The sequence below is a fragment of the Hemiscyllium ocellatum genome, chromosome 47 (genome assembly GCF_020745735.1).
Source record: "Hemiscyllium ocellatum isolate sHemOce1 chromosome 47, sHemOce1.pat.X.cur, whole genome shotgun sequence".
In the NCBI taxonomy this organism is placed as follows: domain Eukaryota; kingdom Metazoa; phylum Chordata; class Chondrichthyes; order Orectolobiformes; family Hemiscylliidae; genus Hemiscyllium; species Hemiscyllium ocellatum.
This window is the reverse complement of record NC_083447.1, coordinates 4,272,208-4,287,226: the sequence shown is the minus strand read 5'-3', so window position 1 is coordinate 4,287,226 and position 15,019 is coordinate 4,272,208. Positions and strand designations below refer to the sequence as shown.

Genomic DNA, 15,019 nt, shown 5'->3' with positions numbered 1-15,019 from the left:
CTATTTTGTATCGATAGATTTCCCCAGCTTCTCCAACTCAAATAACCCACCCACATGAACAAATTGTACTCCCTTCATTACCTCAATCACACTCTCAAAATCCATGGAGAGTTATTTCATCTTGGGCAAGAGCTAGTCAACTGTTTACACTCCAGTGAATTTATGCCCACCCCATTTACACACCTCTGTATTTACACTCTTTCCTTATTTTGTTTCTCATCAACTTCGAGTCAAGAATGTTGGGTAGACTGTAAAGGGAGATTGAATCCACACTGCCACCCAAAGAAATTTTATTCCCATGTTTCTCTAATGGAAAATAAACCAATAATTCTGATGATATGCTCTGAACATAGACATTAATATCACCATACCCTGTTTTCTATATGCAGCGTTAAATTCCTTCCTAAATATCCCCATGCCTCTCTCTTATTTTAAGTTAATCCATAAAATTTCTCTCATTGATCAATCTTATTAGACATCTATTCTAATAACCCCATTTGTCATTTTGTGTCAAATTTTGTTTGAAGGTGTCTACCTGAAGCGCCCTGGGATGGTATATCACATAAAAAGTGCAACATAAATGCAAGTTATTGTTAGTTTATTATCTTACTGATTTCACCACTCATCTCAAAGATCCATCTGATTTCTCTGCACTATCTTTGCGAAGTCAGTATTAAACCTTTTGCATATCTTGCATAACCCCTCACTACCGACCTCCCCATCTCAACCAAACAGATGTTCTTCTACTGCCTCTGGAAAATAACCCTGCATGGTTCACAAATACTAGGGGTTACTGCCACCTAAATGTAAGTCTATTCTAGGAGTCTGTGTATTAATTACATCAAAACTTTTCCAAAGCTTGAGTCTCAACACGAGCAGACAAAAGCAGCGAGAGCAAAATATAAGCCTAAAGTATACTTTCACTCATGGAAATTAAGTCAGGAGAGAAGATAAGCCTGGTGGAAAAGATTCAAACTGATTTAAATAACAAACTCCTTACTGGAGTTATTGGTAATTATTGTAAACTTAGCTATCATCCCACACAATGATCTTCCATCAAAGCATTGGCAAGGAATTCAATGACCTAAAGAACAGGCCCTCTGTGAAGGTGGTGAGGACTTGGCATCTTGTATTACAAAGAGACACCATGGCCATTGATGGTAAAATGCACATAGAAATATGTTTATTTAAGCAACATCATAAATACATGCCCAGAGCAACAGATCATTCAGAAATACATGGTCTCCACAGAAAGAGAATATGCATCAGTTAGGCAGGAGCATGCAGTAACTTGCAGGGCTGCAGACTTGAAGTTAATACAAGAGAAGCAGAAAAACCCCAAGAAATAATAACGAGCAATGATATAAAAAGAGAAAATTTTGCTTTTTCGGTCTGCAAAAACAGCCATCCTTACCTACCTTCAAATGCCCATCTGGTTTGTACAGGCATCTTAATGCTTTATATACTGAAACTGCAAGAACACCATTTAGAGAGAGAATTATAAAGCATACATCCCATAGAGCAGGGCAGTGGCTATTTGCTGTACTTGGTGATTCACCAAGTTACACAAGTCTGCACCTCCCAAGTTTGATTCCCAGCCTTGTATCCAGGGAGCTGATCTCAGCCAGGACAGTGTTTAACCCATGATAATTATTGGCTCCAGTTGTCCCCTTGGAATGAGAAACAAAAAGTGGATAAAACACAGTCATGATCAGTACCTACTGACACCTCCTGAAGATGTGCATATATGAGCATTAGACCAAGGTCTCATGGATGCTGGAATCTGTCATCCAACCCCTAGTTGGAGTAACTCAAGTAACTCATTGACTAGCTCTCATATGAAGAATGCTTTTTTGAGGAAGGTACATAAGGGAAGGTCTCCGAATCATAGAATCTTACTACACAGAAGACTGTTCAGCCCATCACACTTGTACTAGCATCTTGAAAATATATCTAATTAGTCCCACTCCTCCTTGAATATTTTTCCCATAGCCCTGAAAAACTTTGTATTTTGAGTTAAAATTAGTGAACAAATAACAACCCTCTGTCTGGTCATTTTAATGTCTGCAGTGGACGGGCTAACTGACATGCTGCCAATTGGCAGCCATTTCTTCCCAAGATTGCAAAAGATTTACATTTTTGTCAAGACTGAGCAGCATCACATCCGGGAGCACCTTTTGGAGACACCAACACTGCTACCTCTTAACGAGCAGATGCTAAAGTTGGGCAATTAGAAATTCCAGTGGGGACTTCAAAAAGGCAGTTCAGATAACATGAGCACATGTCACATTTACAAGGAAAAGTACATTCAGAATGGGGCCAATTTTCTGAAAACTTGACAGGTTTGGAGTGGATCAGAAGTTGGGCAGAGTGTGTTCAAGATGGAGTGAGACTTATAATAGCAGGATAGGGACAGATGTGTAGACTAGGGATAGGTAATCAGCTGGTATTGAGGGGTAGCAAGACCAGGGACAAGATGTGATACAGAACGATTTTGATTTATATAAATATCTTTGAATTGTGCAACACAATGGTGAGGACAAAATTAGCTTTCATTAAAATAGAAAAGCAACTGAATTTGTTAGCGATATTTCCAAACAACTCATTTAAAACCATCTGATCAAAATATGTTCAAGCATTTTTGACCCATGCTATGAGCTCTGCTATAATCACACACAGCAAGACCTGGTCAAGACCAGGCTTGGGCTGACAGGTGACATTCATGCCAAATAAGTGCCAGGCAATGTCCACCTACAACCAGTCAGAATTATTCCCCCAGATTACTAATAGCATTACTGTCGTGAAATTCCGCACCATCAACATCCTGGGGTTTATCACTGACCAAAAACTGAATACTGTGGCTACAAGAGCAGATCAGATGTAGAATATTCTAGCCTCCTGACTCCCCCATGCCTATTTACCACTAACAAGACACAAGTTAGAAACATGATTGAATTACTCTCCACTTGCTAGAAATAAGTAAACATCCAAAACATTCAAAACGTTCCACACAACCCTACACAAAGCAGCCATTTGTGTACTATCTACAAAATGCATTGCAGTAATCCAGCAAGTTCCTTTACAGCACCATCTAAACCTGTAAATTTCCATCACCAAGCAGAGTAGATGGGTAATAGATGCGTAGGAACACCATCCCCCTGCAAGGTCCCCTCCCAAGTTGCACACCATTCTGACTCGGGAATATATTGCTGTTCCTTCAATATTCTCCAATCCTGACAGCAGTGACTGCAGCAGTTCAAGGCAATAGCTCACCACCTCTTCCAAGGGAATCAGGAATGGACAATAAATGCTGGCCTTGCCAATAATGCCTACATCATTTTTTGGGATGTGTCAGCGCGGTATAGAGCACCTTCTCTATTTGTCACAGGGATATCAGTTGTTGCTACAATACATGGCTAGTCAGACACTTGAAAGTACTTAGATTATGCATTTACACTTCTAACCCTATCATTGGTGACCATGCCTTTAGTCATCTGGACCCAAAGCTCTGGAATTCTGTTTCTAAACTCACTCCCTCCCCCCTTAAAATGGTCTTTAAAATTGACCTCTTTGACAAAGGTTGTGAGAATTCCTCCATATTGTAACTCAATATCAAATATTATTTGCTGATATTCTGATAAAATACTTTTGGATATTTTTCATCCTCAAAGGTGCTATGTAAATGCAGATAGGTGTGTGTAGCAAAATAATTCTGATTGTAGTTTAATAAATTTTATCTAGGCTGAATTAATTTTATAAGTTGCACAAATTCTGAACAAAAAAATTAATTAATTAACCGACAGTTCATTATTGCACCCTTCACAACATGCATTGGTCAGAAAGGGAGACATGGTGGCTCAGTGGTTAACACTGCTGCCTTGAAGCGCAAGGGACTTGTGTTCCATTTCAGCCTCAGGCAATTGTGGAGTTTGCACATTCTCCCCGTGTCTGCATTGGTTTCCCCCAGGTGCTCTGGTTTCCTCCCACAGTCCAAGGATGTGCAGGTTAGGTGAATTGGCCATGCTAAATTGCCCATAGCTTTCAGGGATGTGTAGGTTAGGTGCGTTATTCAAGGGTAAATGAAGAGTAATGGGTAATGGGTTTGGGTGGGTTACTGTTTGGAGGGTCGGGAGACTTGTTGGGCTGAAGGGCCTGTTTCCACAGTGTAGAGATTGTATGATCTATTCTATACTATTAGACTCCCCCTGGTGGATAGAGACAAGCAATACAACATCGAAGCTTAATGATAGGAAACTTGTGGTGTTTTATGAGTTAGGCAATTTGAGACTCAACATAGAGTGTAAGCTTGCACTAAACCTGTTTCTTTTGCTTCTGAACAGTGAAGGTTGGGACCAGGGCAGAATCTGGTCTTGCCACAGTGCCTTCCTTGGTCAAACAGCCTTCCAGCTCATTGCCTAACTTTTCACAATAAAAATGGGTGCAGGGTTGTGTCTGAAGGGAGGAAACAGAGGACCACATTTTTATAATGTAGAAAGAAAGACTTACATTTCTATAGCACCTTTCACAACATAGATGGATGTTCCAAAATGTTTTACAGCCAATGAAGTGTACGCAGTGATGTAATGTGGACAACCAGCCAATTAGCACACAGGAAGCTCTACAATGACACCATGATAAATTATAATAAAATTAGTGTTTGTGATTTAGCTAAGGTAATATCAGTTACAATTATAAATACATTTCGAATTATTATGGAGGGACAAGGTCATCTGTGAAAGTACATAGCTGGAGTAATTACAGACAGCACTGATCCCACATATGAACATAATCTAGATTAGAGTGTTGCTGGAAAAGCACAACAGGTCAGACAGCTTCCGAGAAGCAGGAAAATCGACGTTCCAGCAAAAGCCCTTTATCAGCCCTTTCCACTCTAATCTTGACTCTGATCTCCAGCATCTGCAGTCCTCACTTTCGCCACACATGAACATAATACGTTTTAATATGGTTTGACTTCACTGAAGGGAACTTCGAGAGATTAGAATCATAGAAACACAGGAGGAGGAGTCGGCCATTTAGCCCATTGAGCCGGTTCCACTCGTTCAATTAAAAAAAGGCTGATCTTCTATCTCAACTCCATACTCCTGCTCTCTAGCCATACTCCTTGATGCCTTTAGTATCTAAAAGTCTATCCATTTCTGTGTTTAACATACAGTAGTCAGTAACTTAGCCACCAACATTTTCTGTGCTGGAGAATTCTAAAAGTTCACCACTCTTGGTGAAATCATTCCTTGTATACAGTCCTAAATGGTTTACTCCATATCTCAAAAAATGCAACCCCTTGCTGTAACACCCTCATCCACAGTCAGGCAAAACATCTTTCCTACATCTAGTCCATTAAGCCCTGCCTGAATTTTCAATGAGATCCATGGTTTTGTTATAAAAGAAGTATTTGCAACAACTTTGACAGTGAAAGAGGGGGATGGCTAGGGGAGAGAAAGGGATAAGGGAGACTCAGGTGGAAGAAGGGGATGGGAGCAGGCAAAGGAGAGGGAAAGGGAGATAATGCGATGAGGAGAGGGGTACAGTAAGAAGAGGGTGAAGTCAGAAGAGGGCAACAAGAGAAGGGACAGCTTATCATAAACACGAACACATTTCCACGATCATTATTCTCAGGGGCAAAAGAAATTCCTTAAGATTTACATTAATTAACAATAGAATCAAGGGGATTAATAAAACACATGACTTTCTGCTTATTTCAGAGGAATAAATCCAGCAATCTTGTTACAAAAAACTTTTAGCACCAACCTCAATGTACTTATAGCACATTTATAAAACATCAGGAATTTCCAATGTTCCTCGCTACACGTCTGTTCATGAGTTCGGTTTAATTCACCTTCCATCTTTTCACATTATTTTCTTTTCTTTTAAAAAAAAATCCAATCTTATAGCTGCCAAATTTACCACGACACACTCACTCTCTCACACATATTAATATAAGACTTTTTTACATTGATTAGTACATTAAAGTAACAAGTCCAGAGAAAAGGTGGCTTGTGTTTCCAGCGTCCACTTCACATTTACAGCAGCTTTGCTCTTTAACTGCTAGGTTACTGCTTTGTTGACATTTAAAACTAAACATGGAGCAAAATAGAGGAGAGGACCATGACTGGGTGGAGCAGGCCCCCCGTGCTTGGGGCCCTTACCTTCTCAGTGCCAATGATCAAAGCCGACTGAAATGTCAGAACCAAACTCTGATGCGGGAGGAGTTTTGTTGGTGATCACTTCTTGTGATTCAGTGAAAACATTAAAATAAACCACAAGAGGCCTCTACAAAACAAAACCCACTGAACTTTAAATGAGACCCTAGGCTTCAGTGCAACTGAAATGTCAATTTCTGGTTTTATAACGGAAGATTCCTGGATCTCAGTGACATTTTTTGTTAAGATCGCAGTCAGTCACTGGCACCCACAAATCAAAACCACCTTGCTGCAGGTGAAATATCTTTAAAAGGTTGTTTGACAGAAGCTCCCACATGACAAGGTTCTGTAATGATATGAATCAACCTTTTTAAAAAAAACACAATTGAAGACTTTAGGTGTCTGGTTTCCAATTTCCAAAATGTTGGGCTATCTGACCTGAAAATCTAAGTCAGATCTGGCTGCTAATGAGGCAACGTCCAGAAGCTAACTGTGTTCTCTCAGATCTTTTGTTTTCAGGTTTCTGATACAGGTTTTTTTTGCTCACTGTTAGAATTATGGAAGACAAAATACCAGATGTTTTCTGAAGTTGCATTTAGAGACTTTGACGTTCAGCGTGTCCTTGGTTAACCAGAGATCAGGACCCCGTCTTCACTTCTAAGCTGAAACCTGGTTATCCAACGGAGAACACTCTGCTCTCCAATGAATTTTTCCTGACAGGCAGCAATCCCAAATCCAAGCAGAGTGCTGCTTGGGTATGTGGACAGCAAAGAAAGATTTCCTGCTTGACGATTTTCCCTTTTTCCCACACCTTCAATCAGTTATTTCCTATTGCTCTGATCAAGGTGAGGAATCCTTGTGCTGGGGATTGAGTAACTACCTCTGTGTCAGTAGCAAGTGCAGACAGAGTTGGGAGGACCATGGATAAGATACAACATCCAGCTCCCTCTTTTCCAACCCTCACTGTATTGGCCATCCTCTGGCCTGTCTTATAAAGTTTAGTACCAAGCCAGGAGCAGTTCTTGCTTGAGGTACTTCACCCTGAGACCCAAATTGAGACCAACAAGCCCATTTCATAAAGAGTGCTGGCTTCTGGTCAGTTGGAAGCTGAATATGAGGGTGAAAAAGTTGGAAATAGAGGGATGAAATTCACCTTGAAATAAAAGATAATCCCCTCCTCCCCCCATTGTAAAAGATGCTGCAAATCAAATCCTACTGAGAAGGCTGGAGAATACAAATGGGTTTAGGGATTGAAAAGATTAGTGCAAATTAAATTTAAATAATGTTGAAAACTGTTACAACATTCAACCTCAATAATAACACCACAGCGAAGCTTTCATCCAGATAGAAGATGGATAACTCCAAATGAAGTCTCCAATTAATCTTCATCCAATTTCAAATGATCAGGATGAAAGAAGAAATGAAATGTTTCCCATCCCAGAACCTAGCAGTCCTTTGCTCTCAGGTCTTGCCAAGATGGCTGTCCTCAATCATACCTGCAGGAAATGATGGTGATGGTAGTGATGGTTGAGGGGGAGTGGGGGAAATTGGGAACTGTCAGTGGAGTTGAGGTTGGTGCAACACCACTCATTAATATTACACACTTACCTAAAACGCCATATGGTGGAGTTCAGCTCGGACTGGCTTACGTTGTGATGCCCCTGGTAGTTTAATGACATGTCCCCAATCAATGTTGAGGCTCACCTGTTAAACCAGACTTCAAGATATGGGGAGATGAGAAAATGAGGAATGAATTATTGAAATCCTAAGCAGTGGTGCATATGTTAATTTTTCCTGAACTTTATTTTTGGTTTTTACTTCAACAGCATTTTATCTATTTATTCCTATCAGGCATTAACTGAAGCACTCAATAACTTATTCTTCCTGACCAGTCTCATGAAATCGCAAATACAATTTACATCCCTTAACACTCTAATATACAGCAAAGCAGTTGATAAACCAACATGACACATATTTCACTGCACAGGGAAGTTCGCATGTTCTCAGTATCATGGTTCAGGTCATAATTTTGACAGTAAACACACCTTTGGTTTTTACCAATCAAACAGATAGGAATCACAAACCATCTTTACGTTCATTTATATATAATTTTATATATATATATCTTTCAATCAGTATCAAAGGAAAGGTTATCTCATCTATTTAAACTACTGTGAAATGCGGGGATATTTAATTAAGGTACAAGGCACTAGAATCAACTATGACTGCATCTAGCTGAACTAGTATCTAAGATTGTGATTGGCAGTCTTTCTCCAAAGCACAAATAAAGAACCAAGTTGAGGAGGAAGAGTAGAGTCCGAGGAGGAGGGTGAGAAGGTTTTTTTTTACGACTGCATTTCTGCTCTCAGCATCCAGGGGAACCAACAGCAGAACAGTAATCTGGAATGAGAAGAGACAAGAGAGGGAGGGGAGTTGAGATAAGGACATTCAGGAATATAAAGAGCAGCAAGGATTCAGTAAGGGGTATTCAGACCCAAGACAAAACAGACGATGAGCTGAGTAAATCATTAGTCACCCATCCACTTTTTCCCAGTTGGTTGACATCGTTCTGAGAATAATAAATTAGCAGCTTTATTTCTTTCTAAATTATTTCATCTTCAAGCATCTCAACTCTTTAAACTCACCAATTCCAAACTCCAGGTCTGAATTTTCTGCGTAAAAATTAAGGTATGGAATTCCTTGTCCTAATATTTTTGTGTGTTTTACGCAGTCATTGACAATGATAGAAATATTTCACAAAAAACAGGTTACACATTATGCACAGACCAAAGACCAAACTCATTTTGCCAAATCCATGGTTTTTGGTGACGGTTTCTCTGGCTCCTTTGTGAAACTGGATAAACAGGTTTAGAGAAAGAGAAGGAACTGGAAGTTTCAGAAGTCTACAGGAATAACTCTCAGTTCTTATAAATTTGTTATTTCAAGCAATGGGAGGAAGAGGTCATAAGGATTAGACCTGGATCGCCCCAGCAATAGGTTAGCATGGATACAATAGGCTGAATGGTCTCCTTCTGTACTAGTAATAAGTCCTGAACAGTTCCATTGTGGTGAATTTTGACTCAAAAGCATTGAAAGAGAATGAGGTGTGTATTGGTATTGAAGTCTCTCCTGCAGCACTGAAGGAGGGCAGCACTGTTGGCAACATAAATACAACACTGACCTTTGACCACATTGTAATTTCAGTGGAATAAGAAAAGAGTGAAGGGAGAAAAAGTAAATTTGGAGTTTCACTTTAGAACATCCATGGGTTCATGCTGACAATTTAACAGATGTTTCTGACCCCTTGTTCGGACTATGTTATGTTGTGTGACCATATTCTTACCAGACCATAGGGGCTCCTCTCTTCATTAGAGAGTAGCGACTGGTGGTGATTTAACCAGAGGGCCAGCAGACCTCAGGTGAGGGAAGAGGTTGAGAAGGAGAATCATAGTCATGGAGTCATAGAGATGTACAGCATGGAAACACTCCCTTCGGTCCAACTCATCCATGCTGACCAGGTCTCTTTTATATCTTTCCCCTCTCACCCTAAACCTATGCTCTAGTTCTAGACTCCCCACCTCAGGGAAAAGACCTTGTCTATTTATCCTACCCACGCTCGTCATGATTTTATAAAGCTTTGTGCAGGATATAACGTGAGAGGTCAGCATGAGATTACAAAAGACATAGATGCCAACCTGCAGTGAGGCCAGTGACACAGTGATGTCAGAAACCACAATATAAAGTGAGTGCAGGGAAAGCAGCTGGGTAGGACTGGTGAACATTTTTAGTCTTTAAAGTAAAAGTAAGTTTGTGGTTAGGTCTCTACTCTTCAACAATTCTTTTCTTAAAAACAACTTGTTCAGTACCAACATGGACAACGATGATTGGAACCCCTTCCTCCCTCTCCAAATCCCTCTCCAGCCCTAAGGAGGTGTTGTTGCTATGGTAACAGGCAGAGATCGCAGCCTTAGGGACTTGCGTTCATGGCTGCAAGATGCAGAATTCACACGAGTGGAGGTAAGAAATAACAAGAGCAGGAAAACACTGGTACTAAAGGTTCCCCAATAGTAGCGACAGAGTAGGACAGAGAATAAACCAGGAGATGATGAGGACATGTAAAAAAAGGCAGGGCATTAATCATCAATGACTTTAATATTCACGTAAATTAGGAAAATCAGATTAGCAGATGCAGCCATTAGGAAGAATTTATTGTATATTTGGGGCAGATACCGAGAACAATATGTTGTAGATTTAACTGGGGATCAGGCTATTTCGGATCTGGTGATGTGCCATACTCTAGTGTTGCAATGTCCTCTCCTTGTCTGATATCCTCTCCCCAGTCTCCCACTGCAAGCAGGCTCCTGCTCCCAGACCTCAGCTGTGCCCAGGGGCAAAGACTGGTTCATCCAGGAGACTCCAAAGGGTGAAATGAAGGAAAGAAGTGGTGAGTCGGTGATCCTGAGAGCAGTTCAAATTGCAGCATGCACAGCTCAAAGTTGTAGAGACTGTTGAGGATATTATCCCCATTTTCACTAAGGAAGATGTTTTAACCCTAGATTGGGAAGGGTCATAGCGTGTGTGATATTCTCACCCTATACTCTTTCCCAATCATAACAAGGCACATTTTTTTTCATTACCATGGCAATAACACTGAAATGGGGAGGAGGTGATAGTGTTAATGTCTCGAGTTTAGAAAAGTTGCCCATGGGATGTGGGCATCACTGGCTAGGCCAGCATTATTGCCTATCCCCAAATCGGCTGGAGACCAAAAACTAGCCTTAATGGTGACCGTGAAACCATCCTCAATTGCTGTAAAAATCCATCTGGTTCACTAATGTCCTTTAGGGAAGGAAATCTGCCATCTTTACCCGGTCTGGCCTACATGCGACTCCAGACCCACATGTATCTCCTGACGTGGCCCCACTGAGCCTCTCAGTCCAAGGGATGGACAATAAACACTGGCCTGACCAAAGTCCCCTACATTTCGCAGAAGAGAATAAATTGAAATCTGCTGAATGCTGATGACACATTGCTGAGGGAGTTGGAGACTGAAACTTAAATCCACGCAAACCCAATAGTAACGGACAAATCTAGCTTGTAACAATTACAAAGTAAACATTCAAACACAAAGAACACATTGTGTGGAAATCCTCCCTCTAAAATATTTTTTAAAATCGAGCGAATTAAAATGACAAAATGCACTTTCATTAACACATTGCTGTCAGAATCAAAGTACCTATGCAGAGATTGTTTCATTAATTTGATTACCAATTCATAGATGGTTTAGTGAATACTTTAAAATCTGGTCAGTCTCCACAAGGCATTGGGTTCAGGAGTGAACTTAAGTCTTCAGATCTTTATTTATTATGTAATGCTGTAATTTTAATATGTATTAGAATTAAGGCCAAAACTGGGAATTTAGGAAATGGGGGGCACAGTGGTTGGAGCACAGACGTGGCACTCCAGCCCCTTCACATTTAGAGGGTATCATTAAAGCACAACTTCATGTGGCAACGTCCTATGAAAACTTCCTACATCCACCTTTTTTAATGGGAAAAGCTGAGACAAAAACGTGTGAAGAATTTGTCAACTGGAAGTAATGTGCAAGCTGTAAGCATGCAAATGGACTAATAATATTAAGATTTTCTAGAATAGTCTAGCATGGGTTTTAATCCAGTTCCCTCACTAAAAGACAGTACCCCCTTTCAAAACATTCCATGATCAGCTTTCTGCATTTTTCATAAATAACATTCAAAGCAGGGACTGAGAGAAAGATGTTCTAACCCTGTGCTAAGCGTTTGATATTCAGATGGTTGCTGATGAGAAACATTTTCAATTAACCCTTTAAATTCCACGTGATTTTTCTTTAAAAAAGTAAACACTAATAGCCTTTTATCATTTTATAATGACCTAATGGCAAATAACATCAGACACATTATCAGGCAGCACGGTGGCTCAGTGGTTAGTACTGCTGCCTCACAGCACCAGGTACCTGGCTTCGATTCCAACCTTGAGTGACTGTGTGGAGTTTGCACCTTCTCCCCATGTCTGCGTGGGTTTCCTCCCACAGTCCAAAGATGTGCAGGTTAGGTGAATTGGCCATAGTGTTAGATGCATCATTCAGAGGGAAATGGGTCTGGGTGGGTTACTCTTCAGAGGGTCTATGTGGGCTTGTTGGGTTGAAGGGCCTGTTTCCACACTGTAGGAAATCTAATTTGATCACTATTGTGAAAACCTGCAAAAAGGAGTGGCCACCAGAAGACATTATTGTGAATCCTCAAACCTTCAAAGCGTTAGTTTATATCATCAGTCTCTGAACGAGAGAACAATTTTCCCTCACAAAATCATGTGAGGCAAAGAGAAACAACCAAGAGTTGTATCAAAACTTGGTCCACAGGTGCAGGAAATGCCCTGGCCTTTGCCCTGCAATGCTCCCAGGAACTTGCTTTATCTCACAGGACCTTGGGTTGTAGCTTTCGCCTCATCAACATGGAGCTAATGATCCTCCGGGCAGTGACAGTGGAAGTTGACTGAACCTTGAGATTGCCTCCCCGATTTTCCCTCATTTTCCTGTTCACACGTATTGCTGTCAAATTCGATCCTTGCCCTTTGTTTTCCTCACTCAAACTGGCCAACCTCCGCCAAGACCATGACGGTGGTGACGAACTGGTGACCAACGTGAGGCATCACACTCAAACCCTGTTCTCACCAGACCTTCATAGGTGCAAATTAACCTTTGGACAATGGACAGGAGCAAGAATCCTTGCTGATTTCCCCCTTCACAGGCCCAGGACTGGGACACTCCGCCTGACTGCTAACCTGGAGTCAACATCTTAAAGGTATAGTGTTGAAAACTGGGTGAAAAAGTGCAATAAACTATGTTTGAGACTCCTTTAGAGAACAATAATCATATCGAACCAGAATATTGGGGAAATCACTTAAAATGAAATCGTAAGATGTTTTAGTCTCTCTATAATGATTTCCCTAAATACACTGAACAGTGACTTAGTGAGGGAACATAGAACATAGAAAAATACAGCGCAGTACAGGCCCTTTGGCCCTTGATGTTGCGCCGACCCAAGCCCACCTAACCTACACTAGCCCACTATCCTCCATATGCCCATCCAATGCCCGTTTAAATGCCCATAAAGAGGGAGAGTCCACCACTGCTACTGGCAGGGCATTCCATGAACTCACGACTCGCTGAGTAAAGATAATAGAAAATCCAAAGCGAGAATCATACCCAGAGACGAACGAGCACCCCCAAACGTCACACACTGATCTCTAAAATAATGAGTGTACCCAGGAGGTTAGGGTGACTGCTGCCTAAGAACGATACTGGAAAGAAGGAGAGACAAACAATTGTGGCAAATTCTAAACCTCCCTGTTATCAACAGGGATTGTCCATCCAACAGGTATCCCCATGGTCAACACCTCGCAGTCTGTTTTGGTGAATTACTGACTTGAAGTGACGTGTATAAACATCATAGAGAGGTGAGAAACCCACTTTATTTAGGTTCACGTATTTCTGGCTGGCAACCAGAAACCAACTGAATTCAAATTAGACTTTCCCTGTGGCTATACTCCCCTTCAAGATCCACTTGGGTTCAAAACCAGTTTGAACACAGACTAAGGCTAGTGACAGCTGTTACTGAAGAATTAATTCACAGTGAGAGGTCAAATCTTGGAAAGACAAGAGACTGCTTCAAATCAAACTGTTGGGAATCAAACCTAAACTCAGTTCAAATTTTATGACAGCTTTGCGACATATATTTTTTAAAGTCACCTATCAAAATGGGTTAACGTAAAAAGCTAATGTTTCTCTTCTCATCTGGCAAGTTGCTTTCTCCACCTCAAGTATCTGCCCCAACCCCAACCCAATTCTCCAACCTTTCTGGGCTGTTTAAGAAGATTTACAAAAAAAATTATAAGGATGTTACCGAGACTGGAGGGCTTGAGTTATAAGGAGAGGCTGGATAGGTTGGGACTTCTTTCCCTGGAGCGCTGGAGGCTGAGGGGTGACCTTATAGGGGTTTATAGAATCACGAGGAGCATAGGGAAGGTAAATAACTAAGGTTTCCTCCCCCCAGAGTAGAGAAGTCCAAAGCCAGAAAGCATAGGTTTAGGGTGCGAGGGGAAAGATTTAAAAGGGACCTTTTTCACACAGGGGGTGGTGTGTGTATGGAATGAGCTGCCACAGGAAGTAGTAGAGGTGACAATTAGCTTTTCACCGCAGAGAGTGGCGCGAGCTGGGCGGAAGTGAGGTTGGAGTGCAGAGCTGGTCGGGAAGGTAAGTGATTGGTATTTGAGTGGGTGTGTTCTAGACCCCAGGCCCTACTTCGTAGGGCCTCCCTCCCATCCTCCTCCTCTAACCTAACTTTAAAGTCCACAGGTAAGCAACTCGGTGTTATTGACTCAGTGTTCTTGTTTTGGAGACAAAGTGTACAGTCATGGCAGCGCAGGCAGTGGAATGTTTCTCCTGCAGGATGTTTGAGGTAGGGGTGACCACCGATACTCCTGCCGACTTCGTCCGCAGGAAATGCAGTCAGATCCTGCTCCTCACCGAACGTGTTAGGGAACTGGAACTGGAGTTGGATGAACTGAGGATTATTCGAGAGGCTGAGAGGGTGATTGATAGAAGCTACAGGGACATAGTTACGCCTGAGAACAGAGGTAGCTGGGTAACAGTTAGAGGTGGGAAGGGGAAGAAGCAGGCAGTGCAGGGTTCCCCTGTGGTTGTTCCCCTAAACAATAAGTATACAGCTTTGGAAACTGTTGGGGGGGACAGCCTTGTAGGTGTAAGCTGCAGTGACGGAGTCTGTGGCGTGAGGTCTGGCTCTGAGACTAAGAAGGGAAAGGGG

General features: G+C 41.5%; 1 protein-coding gene across 1 annotated transcript in view; it reads right to left on the bottom strand.

Annotated features, from left to right (window-relative positions):
- Positions 1-1,161: 1,161 nt before the first annotated feature.
- LOC132836688 (CAP-Gly domain-containing linker protein 3-like) overlaps positions 1,162-15,019 on the bottom strand; it is a 64,817-nt gene continuing 50,959 nt past the window's right edge. Inside the window, exon 14 of the mRNA XM_060856086.1 lies at positions 1,162-8,558. Within this exon, the coding sequence (XP_060712069.1) occupies positions 8,504-8,558 (55 nt within the window). The 3' untranslated portion in view covers positions 1,162-8,503. The remainder of the gene's footprint in view (positions 8,559-15,019) is intronic.